This window comes from Quercus suber, unplaced genomic scaffold (genome assembly GCF_002906115.3).
Source record: "Quercus suber isolate HL8 unplaced genomic scaffold, Cork oak 2.0 scaffold_539, whole genome shotgun sequence".
Classification (NCBI taxonomy): domain Eukaryota; kingdom Viridiplantae; phylum Streptophyta; class Magnoliopsida; order Fagales; family Fagaceae; genus Quercus; species Quercus suber.
In genome coordinates, this window is record NW_027069987.1 from 281,176 (window position 1) to 300,199 (window position 19,024).

At 34.5% G+C, this 19,024-nt stretch overlaps 2 protein-coding genes across 3 annotated transcripts; one reads left to right on the top strand and one right to left on the bottom strand.

Moving 5' to 3' along the window:
• Nucleotides 1-4,640: 4,640 nt before the first annotated feature.
• Nucleotides 4,641-7,520, top strand: LOC111995164 (translationally-controlled tumor protein homolog). Of its 2 annotated transcripts, XM_065764064.1 has the most exons (5): nucleotides 4,641-4,809; nucleotides 6,241-6,314; nucleotides 6,690-6,818; nucleotides 6,906-7,063; nucleotides 7,170-7,520. In XM_065764064.1, exons 1-5 carry the CDS (start codon nucleotides 4,782-4,784, stop codon nucleotides 7,285-7,287), a joined length of 507 nt encoding a protein of 168 aa, XP_065620136.1. In that variant the 5' UTR covers nucleotides 4,641-4,781; the 3' UTR covers nucleotides 7,288-7,520. The 2 variants fall into 2 exon arrangements, with proteins under 2 accessions (XP_065620136.1, XP_023882841.2); XM_024027073.2 differs by lacking the exons at nucleotides 4,641-4,809; nucleotides 6,241-6,314 and adding an exon at nucleotides 6,353-6,482.
• Nucleotides 7,521-12,910: 5,390 nt separating this feature from the next.
• On the bottom strand, nucleotides 12,911-18,071 carry LOC112030926 (26S proteasome regulatory subunit 6A homolog). The gene is made up of 10 exons (XM_024063595.2): nucleotides 17,842-18,071; nucleotides 17,395-17,511; nucleotides 15,655-15,762; nucleotides 15,046-15,237; nucleotides 14,745-14,936; nucleotides 14,206-14,324; nucleotides 13,967-14,054; nucleotides 13,604-13,723; nucleotides 13,371-13,511; nucleotides 12,911-13,259 (listed from the first exon to the last, which is right to left on the bottom strand). Exons 1-10 carry the CDS (start codon nucleotides 17,956-17,958, stop codon nucleotides 13,182-13,184), a joined length of 1,272 nt encoding a protein of 423 aa, XP_023919363.1. The 5' UTR covers nucleotides 17,959-18,071; the 3' UTR covers nucleotides 12,911-13,181.
• Nucleotides 18,072-19,024: the final 953 nt, after the last annotated feature.

A 19,024-nucleotide genomic window follows, 5' to 3' on the forward strand; every position in this document is an offset into this window, starting at 1 on the left:
TATTTGAGTAGTTTTCAATATATAATTTATTCTTATAATTTTATCTTCCATGGGTAGTTTTAATTATTATTATTACCAGATTTAAGAAAGAATGAAAAAAAGAAAAACTTACCGGTGGTAGTTCTCTCAACGTCTGTCTCCTGCCTCATCTCTGAATCGCAAAGTTTGTTTTTTTCCCCCTAGACCTTTGTATCGTAAGCATCGGTGTCAAGAAAACCAAAAGGAAGCGAAAGGAGAGAGTATCCGAAAGAGGAGAAATGGAAGTTGGAATGTTTTAGGGTTTGAGTTTTTTTTTTTTTTTTTTAACAGGCGGCTTGGTGTTTTTATAGATAACGTTTGATGAAAGTGTGTCTTCCAAACGCACCGTACGGTTTTTTTTTAAGGAAAAAATGTATACGTGTCAGCGTTTTAAGGGGTCATTTTTGCTTACGTGTCAGCACCTGGTAAAAGTTTCTGCTATTATATATAGTATATGATTATTCGATAGTTTGGGGGAAATGACCATTTGCATAAAGTTTAGTTATTTAATTGTTAATTAAGAATCTAAGTACAAGAATCTTAAAATTCAAGAGAGTAAGTGTGTTTCACCTTCTTCTTTTTTATGTCAAAACTACTCATATTAATATAACATGACTAATTTTGTGTGTGCAGTGTGCCCTGTGATGACCTCACTCATTATTGGTTTTTTTTTTTTTTGGCTCTAATTAACTCAATTGGTAAATTTTCTAATGGTTGAATAAGAGATTTAAGGTTCAATCTCTGTCTATGTTAAAAACCCATTGGTATTTTGGTTTTTTTTTTTTCTTTTTGAAACTCTCTTCAAACAAAAAAATTCTTGGATTTTTTTTTAATAATTAATTTTATTAAAAGGGAAAGAAGAAAGATGGTCACATTCTTTGGCTTGGGTATCAATCGGCATAGGCTAAATTGGATGGTCAAAAATGGTAGTCACAACACAAAGGTCAAAGTTGTATCACCTTTATTCTTACCCCACTGAGCTTTCAACAAGGAATATATATATCCACTTGAAATGGATATTCGCACTCTCAGCCAGCCACTAGTACTAGTGTACTACGATTAACATTTATGATTTAACAATTTATTATGCTCAGCCTCAGCTCAACTTGTTATGAATTTCCCATTTTGTATTTCACCCTCATCTACTTTTGGTTGAATAATCAATTATTGCACGCATGCATGCCCTACAGCGGCTTCGAGTCTCTCATCTTTTTGCAATAGGAATATAACTTATTATTCCAGGAAGTTATCAGGTGGTAATTCTGGAGTATAGAACAAACTAGGCTTATTTTTAGAATAATTCTAAGAACACATGAAAAGTCATAATTTTTATCACAATTATTCTACGTGACGATTAGCTGCAAATTACTTTTACATAAACATATCATTTTTTATCTATCATTCATAGTCCGTCACATAGATAGTTGTATCAAGAGTTGTGGTTGTATTATGTGGTCTTAGAATTTTTGTTATTTTTAAGGTATATAAGCTGTCTTAGTATTAAATTTTTATGTTGGAACTCTGATATTGTTAATGTGGGTGTTTAGAACTCTTTGATCACATAATTATTTTATCAATTGTGTATAAATAAATAAATAAAAGATTAAATGGGATTTTTTTTCTATTAATTACCTAGTAAATTAAAGTACATGAGGATGTATCTAGAAAAAAAAGTACATGAATGGAATTCAACACAAACTGTTGGAATACAAACCGAAAGACAAAAATATATTCTTAGTCCTTCCGACCATATCACCACCACTCTGCACTGTCAACACATCTCCGCAAGTATCTACTTTCTTGGTACACTTGGCGGGTTTGGTTCCTCTCGACCTGTCAGTCAATCCTGCTGAAGAGGTTTCCTGCAAATGCAATCATAAAATGGGAAAATCTAGCATATGAAAAGGAGGATCATCATTTAGTATGCATATATGAAAATACAAATACAGAATTAATCTTAGTTATACACAAGACCAAAATCTCCTCCTTGGACATTATTCATTCTCGGTAAGATGGCGGTTAGTATGTGGGAAATTATAAAAGCTTAAACACTATTGTTAGGTTAAAAAAAAAAAGGAAAAAAATGGTGAAAATACATTAAGCTAACGTTTCAACTCTTTCACCATCAACTATTGAATTATTTAATAAAAAATGCATTCACACTAGAGCAATTATAAAATTTGCATATCCAATAATTAGTCTGTGGGACTGATTGAAAGAGTCCCTTGATAGTAATCCATCATTCCTAATTCTAGGGTGCTCGCGGTATGGTGCGGTGCAGTTTTAGACCATTTTTTGTTTAGCTAAAACCATAACTGCACTGCACTTTATTTTTGCGATTATTTGTGCGGTGCAATGTGGTTCAAAATTTAGCCAAAACCATAACCACATCACATCTCATTTTTGCGGTCACATATGCGGTGCAGTATATAAAATGCGGTTTGAATGATTTGAAGTTGGTATATTTTTCAAATTTTAGGCTTTTCTACCTAGCCCAAAACTATTTTTTTCCTTTGTTTTGGTCCAAGTTTTAAACTATTGAGCTAGTTTTTCTTTTTGCTGACTTTCCTAGTCAACACTTGCTAGAGTTATCAAACTATTTTTTTTTTTTTTGAAAACCAGGGTTATTAAACTATTAATAATATATTTAATATTAAAAAAAATTAAATATATTATAATATAGAGAGGGTGCGGTGCAGTTTGTGCGGTTTTCTTATTATAAAACCGCACTGCACCATGCGGTGCAGTGCATTATTACTTGCGGTGCAGTGTGATTATGCCATTTTACAAACGGTTTTGATGCGGTTTTTGCGATTTATGCGGTTTATGTGGTTTGGTGAACACTCCTACCAATTCCAACTCAACTCAATCTTATAATTCATGATTTTTATTCATAATAAGTCTTAGAAACTTTAATAAATTTTGTTGATACATCAATAATAGGGGTGGAAAAATTTGAATTTTGGATGTTTCTATTTGAAACCTCAAGAGGTGCCAATAAAACTTTTGGCAATGATTTATATATTAATCAAAATGAAAATGATACAATCACAATTATCTAACTAAAAAAACGAAAAGGGATCTTATGCTTAAATATATGTATTGAATAATTAGTAGATCCACACCACATAAAATATTCTAAGACTTTTTTTTTTTTTGGAATATTGTAAAACATCTTATATAATATAGTGATATATATATACATTGATGATGCAGGAGATAATTCTTAAAAGGATAACTCAAGCTTGAAGCATCACTTCTGAATTGCCCAAATTTACGTAGATGATAGATTTACTGGCGGTTTTTACTGATCAGATCTCTCTGTCAAATTTAACTCGGACTCTCTAATCATTAAAGAGGAATAGAATTTCAAAAGAAATCAACAAACCAATACGGCAATACCTATTTATTTTTGACGGAACTAAAAACTAAAAAAGGAAAAAACTTTTTTGGTATTTTACCACCCACTCGAATTGCGGTCCCATAAATTTTGGTGAAAAAAATTAAATTAAAATGTATTTTATATACCCTTTAAAATTTTAGTTTTAGTGTAACTCTAATGCCATATAAAATACGAATATAACTATCTTATGTGATAGAGTGTGACTTATTGACTGTTACTTTTACATAAACTCATCATTTTTTTTTCTCATCACTCAATTACATGGAAAGTTGTGGCCTTATGGCAAAAGTTGTGTTTTTTGTGGTCCTATAATTTTTGTTTGATTTCAAGTTACAAATAATTATATGCATTACATTTAAATTTATGTTAAATAAGAATAATATTTATTATTTATTATATGGATTAAAAGAGTTATGTCAAAATGAATCAACTTATCATGACACATATTATGGACTTATTTATTTTGAGTTAATTACAAATTAAGTACCTCATAATGTTGTGTTTACAAGTCATGTAGATGCTAAATCTTGTTACATACTTTTTATTGTACATTCCGTAAACATAATTTCACAATTTTAATTGAAATTATGTTTTCAAAATATGATTTCAGCCCACATGGCAGTATGTGTACAGTGAATTGCTTTGGTGTGATAACGAATAATCAAGATTACTAGTAAAACTTGGCCGTAATAAAATCAAAAGTATTTATTTAAAAAAAGTAAAGACTAAATCAACAATTGAAAGTAAAAACTACATTTTTGTTTTTTAAGAAGAAACCATTGGACGACCCAAGTGTAGTTATTTTCTCTAACACTCATCTCAAGTTGAATCCAATTTGGTAATTTGACTTTCGTGGTAAGTTGTTATTAGTTCTAATTTGAACTTATTATTAGAATTACTCTTTTTTTTTTACCAATGATAGTCAGTAACAACTTGCCACATAAAATTTTTTGTAAAAAAATTTTGTGAAGAAATAACATCAAATTAAAAAAAAAAAAAAAAACTAAACTAATGATTTATTATTATTATTTTTAAAAGAAAGTAAAAACTAAAATACGACATTTTCTCTTCCAAATACGGAAGTCTCTCAAAGTCTCAAGAAGTGTTTGAGTTCTACTCCTACTCGGTCTCCGTAGTAATAGAGGATACCACGGGAATTAAAAAAAAAGTTGAACCTAATCTGGTAATTTCACCTATGTGCCTCTATATAAATAGGCAAATACTCGCACCACCTTTCAGCTCCGAAACTGTCTCACGCTCTCACGATCTCAAATTCTCTGTGAATTCAAAAACCTCTCTCTCTTTTTTCCTTCAATTCTCATTCAAATTTCAATTCCTCTAAGCTCAAAAAGCCACAACCATGCTAGTTTATCAGGATCTTCTCACTGGTAAATCTCTCTCTCTCTCTCTCTCTCTCTCAATTTAATTTTTTTTTTGGGTTTTTGGTTTTTTTTTTTTGGTTTTTGAATTATAAATTTATAATCTTTCTGTTTCTGATGGTTCCTAGGGTTTGTTTTGGTTAAATTTGTTTCAGCTTAAGTTTCTTTATTTGGTAGAAATATTCGAATTTTATTTTTTGCTTGCTTCGACGTGGAATTCTCTGTGTGTGTTAATTTTGATATCTACGATTATACGATTATAATCTGTTCTGTGTTATTTTTTATTGGAAAAAGTTTGAAATTTCTCTGTTGATTGCTTGGACGTGAAATTTGCGGGTTTTTTTTTTAAATAAAATTTCTTTTGGGTTAAATAATAATAAAAAATTTATTTCTTCTATTATAGTCTTTTATTTTTATGTTTTTATTTTTATTTTTATTTAATTTTATGGTTTCTAGGATATTTTTAGTAAAGCAATTTCCTGTCATATTTTTATTTTATTTTATTTGTTTCCTGGATTTTTTTTTATAAAAAAAATATCTTCTTCAATTATTTTATATATAAATTTGTTGAGCTAATTTAACGGAACTAACGAATTGTCCGTGAAAATAAAGGTTAGTTTTAAGGTTTGGGAAATTCAACCAATCAGATCTACTAATAGATTTAGGTTTTTTTAATCATATTTTTTTTTTAATTTTTTTTAATTATTTTTTAATTTTTTTATTTTATATAGTGTGATAAAAATTTGGGGGCTAAAGTGGTTTTCTCTGCTCTGTTTGGCTGCTGAGAAAATTGACGGGAAAGAAACAAATTGCAATTTTGATTTCTTTTCCTTATTAGTTGGGGCTTTATACATATGTGATGTATCATATTAACTGGGTTGAGCTTCTAATTTTATAAAATTGAGACACAACATATTGGGTTCAAAATTATTTGGCTTGTGTTCTTCCCTTTTAGAATTTACTCAGTACTGGGTTTTGTAACCTATGTGGATGTTGGGGGTTTGCTTTAAATAAGGCTTTTCGGAGTCTCGGATAATAGGTGGTGTACTAGAGTTTGTTGAGTATCTATAATGGTTATTCATTGTTTGTTTCAAGCTACTTTACTAAGGAGAAGTTCCTGAAAACTACAGCGAGTATGGGTTGCTTTTTCTCATAGTTGAGCTTTACGCTTCTTGCTTTAGAAAGATTGCAGGATTGTGAGCTAAGTTATATGGCTTATATTTGGATTGTGGATTATATGGTTGTAGTTTCTTTTATGTGGTTGCTAACTTTCCTATGTAATTAATATTAATGTGGTTTTGGTTTCTTAAGATATTTGCGGCAATACTATTAGACTTTAATAATATTGTTGTAAACATTTGGGCCTTTGTATTGTGGAAGGAATTTATTTTTGAACTATCAAAATTTTGTGCCAATAAACTTTTGTTGATGTAATTTCAGGTGATGAGCTTCTCTCGGACTCATTCCCATACAAGGAAATTGAAAATGGGATGCTGTGGGAAGTGGAAGGAAAGGTTGGAACTAATTTGGGCCTTTGTATTGTGGAAGGAATTTATTTTTGAACTATCAAAATTTTGTGCCAATAAACTTTTGTTGATGTAATTTCAGGTGATGAGCTTCTCTCGGACTCATTCCCATACAAGGAAATTGAAAATGGGATGCTGTGGGAAGTGGAAGGAAAGGTTGGAACTTTCTTATCTGCTGCTTCTATGATTGATGTTGTCCATAATTGTTGGTATTGTATTAGTGTTTGTGCTTCTGAGGAGATTGAGAGCTTGAACTTCTCCTACTATTAGTTTGTGTTTTGTGCCTATGGTTCTGAAAAAAAAACAATTATATGCACTGCAATAAAATGATCTAACTTTCATATATCATTTGCTATCTGGCAGTGGGTTGTTCAAGGAGCAGTTGATGTAGACATTGGGGCTAACCCTTCTGCAGAAGGTGGAGGTGAGGATGAAGGTGTTGATGACCAAGCTGTCAAGGTTGTCGACATTGTTGACACCTTTAGGCTTCAGGTGAGAAAACTCACTGCTTTTAGTAGCTATTATCTTACCAATCTTCTCACTTAGGATTTAAAACAAGTGGTTTCATATTATTTTCAGGAACAACCTGCTTTTGACAAGAAGCAGTTTGTCACATTCATGAAGAGGTACATCAAGAATCTGACACCCAAACTGGAGGCAGACAAGCAAGAGTTGTTTAAGAAGCACATTGAGGGAGCAACCAAGTTCCTCCTCTCAAAGCTCAGTGACCTCCAATTGTATGTGCTTGCTTTTCTCTATCATTGATAGCATTCATATTTGTACTAATGGCTCTTTCGTTTTTCTGGTAAACCATATTGATTAGTTGAGTTTCTCTTGTGGCAGTTTTGTGGGGGAAAGCATGCATGATGATGGTGGTTTGGTGTTTGCCTACTACAAGGAAGGCGCAACTGATCCAACCTTTATCTACTTTGCATATGGACTGAAGGAAATCAAGTGTTAAACATTTACATGGTGATCTTCCTTTAGATTTAGTTCTAAGTTATTTATCAGTATTTATATTTTCCTCTTTCTTTTGGAACCTGTGGAAGATAAGGGTATAGTTTAATATAAGAGTATTGGTTTTTGAGTTTTGTTCTATTACTACATGTTCTTCTGGTGGTGGTGATGATGTTAGAGGATTTATATACATATCTCAGTTGAGGAATAAAAATATAAAATGTGTGTTTTGTTCAAGATGCCTTTGTGTGTGCATGTGGTGTTCAATGTGGTGCCTTTTGTGCCCACTGATTTATTCTATTCCTTAAGCAGTTCATTCTACCCCTCTCCTTCTCTCTTCACACATGCTCGCATGCACGTACAGGTGTATCTTGTTTCCCATTTGTAGTCTGCTTGAGAGGGGCATGATCTGAGTCTGACAATCATATAGATTGCCCATATACGCTATTAGATGGTTGTGGTGGTTTGGTCAGGGGAAGGAGGAAGACCAATAAAAGCATATCCATATTGGGCAGCTGCCTTCTTGATTATATAGACCAGACCACAGGACCGCTATTCTTCTCTTAGGTTGTCGTAGAGAAAAACACTACGGACTTGTCTATTAGAGATTTCCCTCAAAAGGTAAGATGAGTATGAAGTTCAGACTGTGACCATGCATGTGTTTTCTTATTTCATGTTGCTGATAAATTTGCGCAAGCAATGCCATTATTAAAACAAGAAACAAACTTGTCCAGATTGATTCCTCTATCTTGCAGGCTCACAAGCGATTGTCTGTTTTGAGATATTTGGAAAAATAAGAAAATCTAATACATTTTGTACAATCACTGATCATGCTCGGGTGAAACCTAGATTAGGATGTTGATCTATCTAAAGATTAAAGACGTCTTCTTGCAGTTGGCAGGACGGAGGGGGGATCTGATTGTGGGATTTGCCCCATTTGTGACTTGAATTATGAATAATCAAGGGCAATCTTCACTCTTGCCAAGCACTCCTAGTATTTTTAATGGAGTCCAAAATTTAAATCCCCTCTCCTCCAAGCATTAAATTTAAATAAATAAATAAATAAAAGCAATCCTCACTCCTGAATCAACACATAGGGTGTAAGTCAGCAATAGTAGCGGATTGTCCACCAAGTAATATTGTCCATCAGGTAATCATTTAAAAAAAGATGGCCTATTCTTCCTCCTTGATACACTGAATTTGCCCATTAACCTTCTAATCAATGGAATAGTTTATTGAGATAAAAGATAGTCGGTGCATGTTATTATTCAAAAAGAATAAACTAAAAAAATAAAACGTGGATTATAATTATTTTAGAGCATCAACAGTGAGGACTGCAAATGCCATATGTAAGTAGAATTTGGCATTTTAAGCCCTAAAGTGCTCAGCATTTGGGATTGCAAAACTCAAGTATTGCAAATTTTTTTGCAAAACTCAAGTATGATTCCCGCCGATGATGAGTTGATCAACGATGGAGGAAACGTTGATCTAGCGGCAGCAATGGTGGCGGTGTCTGGGTTTTGATCGGAGTTGATTTGGTTTTTTTTTTTCCCCCCTATTGTGATTAGGGTTGATCGGCAGTGTCTGGGTTTTTGTTCTGGTGGGCAGTGATAGCATGGTGGGCATGGTGGAGGTGCGGTGGTGGTGATTGGGCAGTGGAGGCGTGGTGCTAGAGGTTGAGGGAGCTTGTGAGCAATGGAAGCGTGTGTGGAGGAGTCTGGAAGAAGGTGAAAAGTAAAGAAAAGTCTGGAAGATGTATACGCGTGGGAGGAGAAAATTGGGAAAAAACAAAAAAATGAAAAAATATATTTTATTGGGTAGATATATTATTTTAATGAGTAGAATAGGAAAATAAAAGTTGAGAGTGATGTAAAATGGTATGGTATAAATGATAAAGTAGGTTTTGAGATGGTAAAATAGAATAGTTTGAAGAAACCTGATGCAAATGCTCTTATATCCACACTTCACAATGCCAATGGTTTAAGGAAATCCATGTTCTGAATCCCATGTTGGATTTGGAGATCGCATACCTCCATCGGCGTTTCATCTTTCTGTGGAGCAAACTTTTGGGGTGAATGAATTGACATTCCTAGTCCAGAGGTAGTGTTAAGAGTAGTACTTATGGTGGTCTGGTTTGAGCGAAATAATGGGTTTGGATCATGCATTGCCATTCTTGGTCCAGAGGTAATATAGCATAAGCACACATTGCAATAAGTCCTTCAGCATCAAATTGTGAACCTCTGGCTCTGTCGGCCAAATCAACTTTGGTGTACTTACCTATCAGTCATAACCCCAATAAACGAATCTGATGCTATGTATCTGAATTATACACGAGCTTCTGAGTGCGCAGTTTGATAAGGTGAACACGTTTGTGGATATTCGGAACTTATCCATTTGCCCAAAGAATCAACGATAAGAAAGATAGCATAACCAAGATCTCTCTCTCTCTTCTTTTTTTTTCAACCCACGAATATAAAGTGCTTTCACCGACAAACTACAATAATTATAATATATATGTATAATGCATCGGATATATATAGAGGGTGCACTGATGCAACATGCCTCTCACAGTACGTAGAATTCATGGGCCATGGCTGTTTGGGACTGAAATGCTGTAAGAGGCATACTATATATGTCTAATGTATAATATACTTTCTGCCTAAACTGAGCAAGCATTTGGTTCTTCAGTTTAGGATAACATTTGGGCTAATCAATCTTCAGGATTTAGCTGACTTTTTCTCTGGCTGCTGGTCTGATAGGTGATAACCCAATCTTTTAACTGGGCGGCGGCTCAATCTGGTCTTCCCGGCTCATCCTTGAAAAAACGTGTTACTTTGGAACTTGAAATATGTCGGGAGTTAAAACTTGATAGTGGTTGTGCCTATAATGGAACACAGAAATTCCCACTGGAGTTTTAGAGAGAATAATATTCGAAAAGCATATAGGTTCAGGTTCACCCCTTGCTAAGGAATCATACCAGTGCTTTTGGGGAAAATAATATTGATCCTACGGACAGATTATTCCTTCATGAATTTTATCGTGTATGTGTCATGAACATGTTTCTTTGCATGTCTGCATGTGTTAGCAATGGGGTGTCCAACCCACCCGTAGCCAACCCGCTGCCACCCGATCCAACTGCTCCGGCAGTCAGATGCGGGTCCTGACCTTCCTAAACCCGACCCGGTGGGTTGGTTGCATGTCTCATCTTTCAAAACCCAATCAGATAGTAAGTAGAGCCTGAGAAGTTTGATCATGACAGTCAAGTTGTAATGATTTAAGAAAATGTGCAAACCGTTTTTGAAAGGTATATTTAACATTCAAAGATAATGCAGTATCTCTTACAGATTTGGTCACATAATTGACAACTGCTTGGAGTGCAGGTAAGGTTTCTAAACCTCTCTCTTTAATTATATCATAATATAAGGGGATGATAAAATTGGTAGAACCTTTACTCTTGAGAGGCACTGTTAGCACACCGTCTCACGCCTAACTCACGTTGCGTGGTTTGTCCCCCTTTGGGAAGTACACCTTAGCCGAATGGACTGAAGAAATGGCAGACATTAGACATGCAATGTTTATTTCCTAATCTTATGTCGTTGCATTAATTAATCTGCCTTTATCAATCTTAGGTTCTTAACTAAAATAACATGTTAACAAATTTCACTTCATTGCTTTTCTAATTCCTGCTTGAAAACATCTTAATATTATAAATATACTCCTTCACTCAAAATAAGTGGATGAGCTTGTCTATGTAAAGGAAGTGATAAAATCAGAGCATCTATAAATTGTTTATACCAAGCCATAACATCATGTGGACAAAATCACCCCCCATGATTCCTAACATGCTTGAATACACCAATTCTTTCGGTGATTTTTCAAGCATTCCGAACCAAATCTAGCAAGATCTTGTTGAGATGTAGTCTAGATCTAGCGAAATCTCATCATTATCTAACGAAATCTAGGCCAAATCTCCATGTATCTAGCCAAATCTCAACCCTGACGATAAAACCTGAAACTGACCCAATACAACCCGACATCCAACGAGATCCAAACCGGCAAATCCGACAAGTCACCCTGGTCAATTTCAAGTTACGTTTTTATCCACATGAAGTTTTCCAGTCAAGTTCGGGTTGGGCACAAACCCAACCCATCCCATTGACAGCCCTATAAGAAGAGACCTTATCAGTTAGCACAATGGTCGTCTTTACCTCAAAAAAAAAAAAAAAAAAAAAATCACAATGGTTGTCAATGTCAAGGCATGAGCCAATTGCCGTCCTTAATTTTCTTATGATAATATAAGCTACAAATTCTTAGAGCATTCCCATCAAGAATTCTAAAATTTTTAGCATTTAATGCTTCAAAAACCTACTTTATTTATTATATCATCCCACTTTAAGATACATCAAACATCAAAACTTTTATATTTTTTACCATTTCATTTAAATAATATAAACTACTCATTAAAATAATAATAAAACAACTACACAAAAATCTATAGCTACTAGCCAATCCTCTCCTCCACCACCCCTTTCCTCCATTTTCTCGGCAAGTAAACAAAGATTCAAGGAAACTTTGAATGTGAAAAAGAACAAAAATTGAACAAACCCCATTATAATTGAACCCAAAAATCAATACATTAATATCTCAATTTCCAATTTTGATTTTTCTTTCCCTCCATTTTCTGGGAAACCAAACAAAGAATAATATTAACGAAAAAACAAATTATGAAAGAAGAAACAATAGAACGAACCAGCGCCATTGGATCCAACAAGGAGGCAACGATCACCAGAGTAAAGAGAGAGAGAGAGAGAGAGAGAGAGAGAGAGAGAGAGAGAGAGAAATCTTCGATTAAAGGAGTGGAACTCGGTGGAGGATGACTGTCGATTCTCGGGTACGTGAATTTTAGACCGTTGATCTCTATCATTGGCTCTGACTTTTCACTTTGCTTCTAACCCACCACCATCCACCCACCATATTCTCAACCCCAACCAAAACCCACTACCCCGATCTCAACCCTAGACCACAACCCATAGCCAAAAAAAACGTAAAAACCAAATCAACCAAATCAAACCACGACTCCTTCAATCCCCGCTCTGACCCACGAACAATCAAACCCACGCTTTGATCCACCCTTCAATCCACGCTCACAACTCCTTTGATTCACGCAGACCCATGAAGAGAGAACAAAGAATACAAATGGGTTTGGCAGCATGGGTTAAGGGAAGGGAAGAGTGACTTAGGTTAAGGCAAAACAAAGAAACTAAAAAATAAAAATAAAAATAAAAAAAGGAGAAGAGGCAAAGGCGTAGGTGTGGGAGAAAGAGAGAACCAGAAAAAAAAAAAAAACGAGAGAAAACAAGAGGAGACAGGGGCGAAAAGGGAAGCGTGTGAGAGGAAAGTGAAACGTGTTTTATTAAACAAATATATATATATATATATTTTTTTTTTTTTTACAATCTTGCTACAATGGGGTGCTAGAGATAGTTCTCTAGCAGCCCACTGTAGTTGGATAGCAAAATTAATATGATTTAAGAGCTTTGATGGAGTACCTTTTTTTGATCTTTTGATGCTAAAATTTAGCATTTATAGCATTTGAAAGTGTTGATGAGAATGCTCTTAAAGGGGTAGAATCTTAAAAGGGGAATAATCTTTATCCCAAAACACAAGACAAGAATGTACAGTCTTCACATCTGCAATCCGTATGTAGGAAAGAGCAAAAGAAACTAAGCTTGACTAAATTAATGATTTATGGTTTAGTACGCAAGATTACACAATACAGAGGTTTTACTTCTGTGATCAAGTCGTAAACTCAGCTTGACTTCGTTGAAATTTAAGGCGCATAATACCATTTCTGAAGTACAGCCTTTGCATGATCTGAACCGTGAAATTGAACAGAATCTAGGCGTAATAATTCAAGCTTGATTTCTTCTTTGCCTGTACCTGAATGATACCTTCATTAAAGTCCTCGTGGTTCACCTGAAATTGACAAAACCAACACTGTGATCAGTATTTGTTCTCATGCAAAGCCCAAATTAAAAATATTTGTCAGATTTTAGACAAGTTGCAGAAATCCTGGAGAATGCTCACCTCAGTAGCATCGCGGCGAAGAGCTAGCATGCCTGCTTCCACACAAACAGCTTTTAGTTGTGCCCCATTGAAATCATCAGTGGAACGGGCCAATTCTTCAAAATTTACATCTGGGTGAACATTCATCTTCCTTGAGTGGATCTAATATATCAAGGAAAAGGTTTCAATAAGAGTCTGGCACATAACAAAGATAAAACCAGTCATCAAAGACAGTACTCCCCCAAAGGACTCACCTGCAAGATGCGAGCTCTTGCTTCTTCACTGGGATGTGGAAACTCAATTTTACGATCCAATCGACCAGAACGCATAAGAGCAGGGTCCAGGATGTCAGCACGATTAGTTGCTGCTATCACCTATGATTTTCCAAAGAATTGAAGGTGGTCACTTATATGGTCCAGAATAGATACAAATATCATTACATGCAGTGCCACATTCCTCTTAATTCTCATTAATGGCACCAAAATAAGAACATGGCAGTCCAGGATTTACTCCCACAAAGAGGATTAAGTTTAAGCTACCATCTTCATGCCAAAAAATTAACGAACCAAAAAACTAGCCTAAAACAGAATCCAACAACTTTAAAGTGCTTCTCTAACCTTAATCCGGTCATCACTACTAAAACCATCAAGCTGATTGAGCAATTCCAACATAGTCCTCTGCACCTCCCTATCTCCACTCACTTCACTGTAGTCAATTGGAAAGGATTTAAATCAGGAAAGCTATTAATGAATTAACTTCTTCCAAACCCAAACCAAGAACACTAAAGGTTTGTAAACAAGATCATGTAGATGTACATCTATAAAACTGACATATCCTGAAATAAGGCATAGCATACCTATCAAATCGCTTTGTGCCAATTGCATCGATCTCATCTATGAAAATGATGCAGGGTGACTTCTCTTTTGCAAGCTGAAAGGCATCACGAACAAGTTTTGCTCCATCTCCAATGAACATCTACAAAAAACCAAGTTCAATTACTTCACATGGACCCAGTTATTTAGTACATACAAATTACAAACATCATCTAACTTACTGCTTTATAAAATCAGATATAGTATAAGATGGATGAACATATCCACTAGAAAACTATCACTTGTATTACTTTCTGACAATAAAAACAAGTTTAACAATCCATAACTTGACAAAAATCGATTAAGAGGGAATATGAGCATTAGAGGCCTATAGGGAATAAATGTCAGGTGTCAGCATATGTAAATCAGATTTATAACGCAAGTCAAAAGCCATAAAAGGAAATAATTTACAGGAATAATTTACAGGAATTTCAAAGATTATTATGTTTGATTGGTGAGTAATTTTCAGAAATTTCCAATACTAATAACCATTAGGAATCAACCATAACAAAGTATGTCATACCTGGACAAGTTGTGGGCCTGCTAGCTTCAGAAAAGTGGCATTTGTTTGTGCTGCACAAGCACGTGCCATTAAAGTTTTCCCCGTCCCAGGAGGTCCATACAAGAGCACTCCCTTGGGTGGACGAATACCTAATTTCTGAAATCGCTCCTTATGTGTCATTGGCAAAACAATGGCCTCAACTAATTCTTGGATCTGTGGAAATAAATAAAAAACATAATTAGGGTTTAAGGTACCAAAATTTGACAAATAAAAGTAACCAAGGAAGAATTCTCCTAAAGAGAACAAAGAGTCAGAAACTTGCCTGTTTCTCCAGCCCTCCAATGTCATTGTAATCTTCAGTTGGTTTTTCATCAACCTCCATGGCCTTCACTCGAGAATCATACTCAGATGGCAGTGTATCCAAGATCAAGTAACTATCTTTGTTCACTCCAACCAGATCACCGGGCTTTAGCTTATCAGGATCAACAAGCCCAACAACAGGAAGAAAGATAGTCTGCAGTCAAAGTAAAAAAAATGATTATTATCGTTTGACAGGTGCAGCCAAGGAGATTATAAGGCACAGGCACAACAAGTAGAATGGCACCAAGGTTTGGAACAACGAAAAAGAGTCTTAGGACTTGTTAAGAGAACTATTTGTTCCAGATATTCATGCAACCTCCATGAACTGGACATACATATTGTATGATAACCAAGTAAAAACCCCAAAGAAACCTAATTCGACAGTGTCCCTCACAGATTAATCATGGGATAACCACATTAAATCATAAAAAAAAAAAGGTTTTTAATACAGTATAACAGGGGGAAAAAGGGAATTAATAGTTCAATTCAAATTAAACAAGATTCTGAATTTTGATTGAATTTGTCAGTAAAACAGAAGAATGAGTGTAGAATAATATGTATGCTGTCTTACCTGGCGAGTAGATGTTTTCAACACAACACATTTTCCCTTCCTTTGCGAGTCAAGATCAATGTTTGCACCATCCTCCTCGGCCTCATCTTCTGGGTTCATTTCCAAAATCTACAAGTATACAAACTTGCAATTAGAGTCCAATTTTACCAGAACATCAACTATGATAACCAAGTAAAAAACCCAAAGAAACCCAATTCAACTGTGTCCCTCGCAGATTAAGCATGGGATAACCACATTAAATCATAAAACAGGCTCAAAGCACAAGCCCATCAAAATTTATCTTCTAGACAATTAAAAAATGACATGGTTAGATTAACCTCTACTTTCAGGAGATGTAAGTACACCCTATCACGAAAAAGAAACATTTCATAATAAGATCAATATACATTTGATGTATTACCTTAAAGGAACTGGGTGTCCAAATCGTGGTTGTGGGTACAAAAGAGATACATGATTGCAAGGAAGAGGAGAATAACTTTTTTTATTGATAGGTAATAGAACTTTCATTGAAAAAATGAACATCATGTTCATGATGATGAACACTCTGGACATGAAGAAAATACAAAAGGCTCAAGCGCTAAAGCTAACAGCTAACAAATTGTAAAAAGCAGAAATTGAAATACATTGTGTAAGACCCCAAATACGAGCCCACTGAAATAATGTACCAAAAAGAAGATGTTTTAAAATATCAAAAGATCTCTCATTATCTTCAAAGATATGTTTATTTCGTTCCTGCCAAACTAGCCACAGTAGACAACCTGGTATCATATTCCAGATAGTTGACTGCTGCTTCCCAAACCAATTCTCCCAAGCAAAAAGAAGAGATTTAACTGTCTTCAGCATTACCCGATGGACTCCAAGCACATGAAAAACTTCACACCATAAAGCATAAGCCAACTTACAATGAAGGATAACTTACTAAAATACTTCCTAAAGACATTGAAACACACTAATTCATTTATATCAAGGTGAATAACAAAATCATACATTGCTTCTGGGTTTCCTTGATTTGGCTAGTACTACAGAAGACAGACACCACAGCCAAATTTTCATGTACGGAGAAAAGCTCCACCAAATACAGGATTTGGCTATCATTTTATTTCCAAAAAAAAAAATTACAAGATTTGGAGGCATATTCAGATAAGACAAACGAGAAACATTTTCAACCTGAGCTTGTTAGGTTAAAAAAAAAAAAGCCTTTTATCATTTATTTTCATGTGCATTGCACGTATATTAGGAGATTCCCTTTCCATGAAGGATGGTAAGCTTCATTGTCCGAAAACAATTGATGCTGCCCACACTAGGTATTATCATGGTAGGAAGATGGGCCAGGCTGTGACCATTGAGTTATCTACCACGGTCTTTCAATTGTTTTTTTATCATTAACAAGTTACACACACACACTACACGTGTCTTGAACCCGTGATCAAATGCCCCGTTTGAGCTACAACTCATTGACTCTACCTCAGTCTAACATTTAACACCACCCCACCCCCCCCCCCCCCCCCCCCCAAAAAAAAATAAAAATAAAAAACCCAGATCCCAAATGTGGGTGTTGAAGCATATATCCTCTATTTGACATCCACACAATAAAAACCCCAAACTACACAACCCTATGGTATCAAAACTAGTATTTCCAAATGTAATCAATCAATCAAATAAATTCTTCACGTACTCACTCACACATAGCACTTAACATAAAAAAAAACCCCAAGTTGCCAGAAAATTAAATAAATTTACCTCAACAATGTTGCCAACCAAGTAAGGCAACTGCTTATTAAGCTTTATCTTCTCCTGATTCTCCTTTATCTTCTCCTTGTACGAATCCAAATCCAAATTCGTTCTTTGCAACTCATCCTTCAACCACACACACAAATAGTTTTAAATCACAAATTCACAGAAACCCCACAGCTTTCCAATCAAAAATAATATTAATCAATTAAAAACACAATCCAGCACTAAAATAAATTAAAAAAATTCACAATTTTTTTTTTAAAATTAAAAAAGCGAGCTTTACATTAAAATCAAAACAAATATAAAAACTGGAACTTTGTTTTTCATAAGTATAAAATAAATAAACGATTACGAAAACAAACGGATCTATAAGCTTAATTTAGTTTTCATGGTACTGCTGAAGAAACCCTAGCCAGAAAGAGAGAGAGAGAGAGAGAGAGAGAGAGAGAGGACCTTGAGGATGCGGATCTCGGTGTCGAGGAGACGAGAGGCACGAACGACGTCGTCGGTGGACATGGCGGCGAGCTGATCGTCCTCGAAGCTCGAATCTTCGGCCATCGCTGTTGCCATTGGAACTATTTATTATATCTTTTCACAGAGACTCAGAGAGAGAGAGAGAGAAAGAGAGAGAGAGCTAAGGATTTCACTTTCCTTTCACAGCTTTCGCTCTACTTGTTCCCAAAGAAATAGAATAAAGAGGCAGCTTGCTTCTTTATTTTCCTTGTTTTTTCTTTTTCTTTAATTTTTAGGGCTTTTTTTGGGCCGTGAAGAAATAGGTTTGGGCCTTCTTGATAGGTTCATGGTAATGGGCCGTGTGTCAAACGATTGAGTTTCAAGCCCTATATATATATATATACACACACACTTATTTATTTATTTATTTTGGCTTAAGCACTTTTACTAGGACATTAACAATCCAAAAATGATACATTCCCAATTTTTTTAATCATTGTTAAAGTAATCAATTGCGAGTGATGGAGAAAGAGTAGTACGTGTAAAAATGACAATTGTAAAAATGACAATTGTGACTACCAAAATCACCTCAACAATTATAAAATTTGTTGTAAAAAAAGTTGTATATATAAATTTGTATAATTTGCCTATTAGAATGGAAATTCTCCATACCAATACATTATGATGTACCTTTTTTTTTTTTTTTTTTTAATGTATGGCATATGTATTAAACAAGGTACTAGAACATCTAAATATATGAGAATGTGCAGTATATACTATATGGGTTGTGTTAACGAGCACTACAAGGTGCTTATCAACAACTTTTTTGAAAATTTTTTGACATTTTTTTTTGTCTTTTTTATAATTTTATCTTATTTTTTCAGCTTTACAAGTATCGTTTGTTGTCTTTTTTCTAAACTTTTTTTTTTTGGGTCTTTTTTGCTCCTTAACATTTACCATACTATATAGTCAAAAAAGAATAGATAATCATCATTCTTTTTGTATTTAAGCATTCATTGTAAAGGACACATGTCTCAATGCATCTTCTCTCTCTATAAAAATAAATGAGATGCCATTCAGTTGTATCATATAAATAAATAATAACTTCCTTTAATATATATATATATATATATCAATGAATAATGATAATAATAGCCTTTAAGTAGATCTCTTGCATATTTTT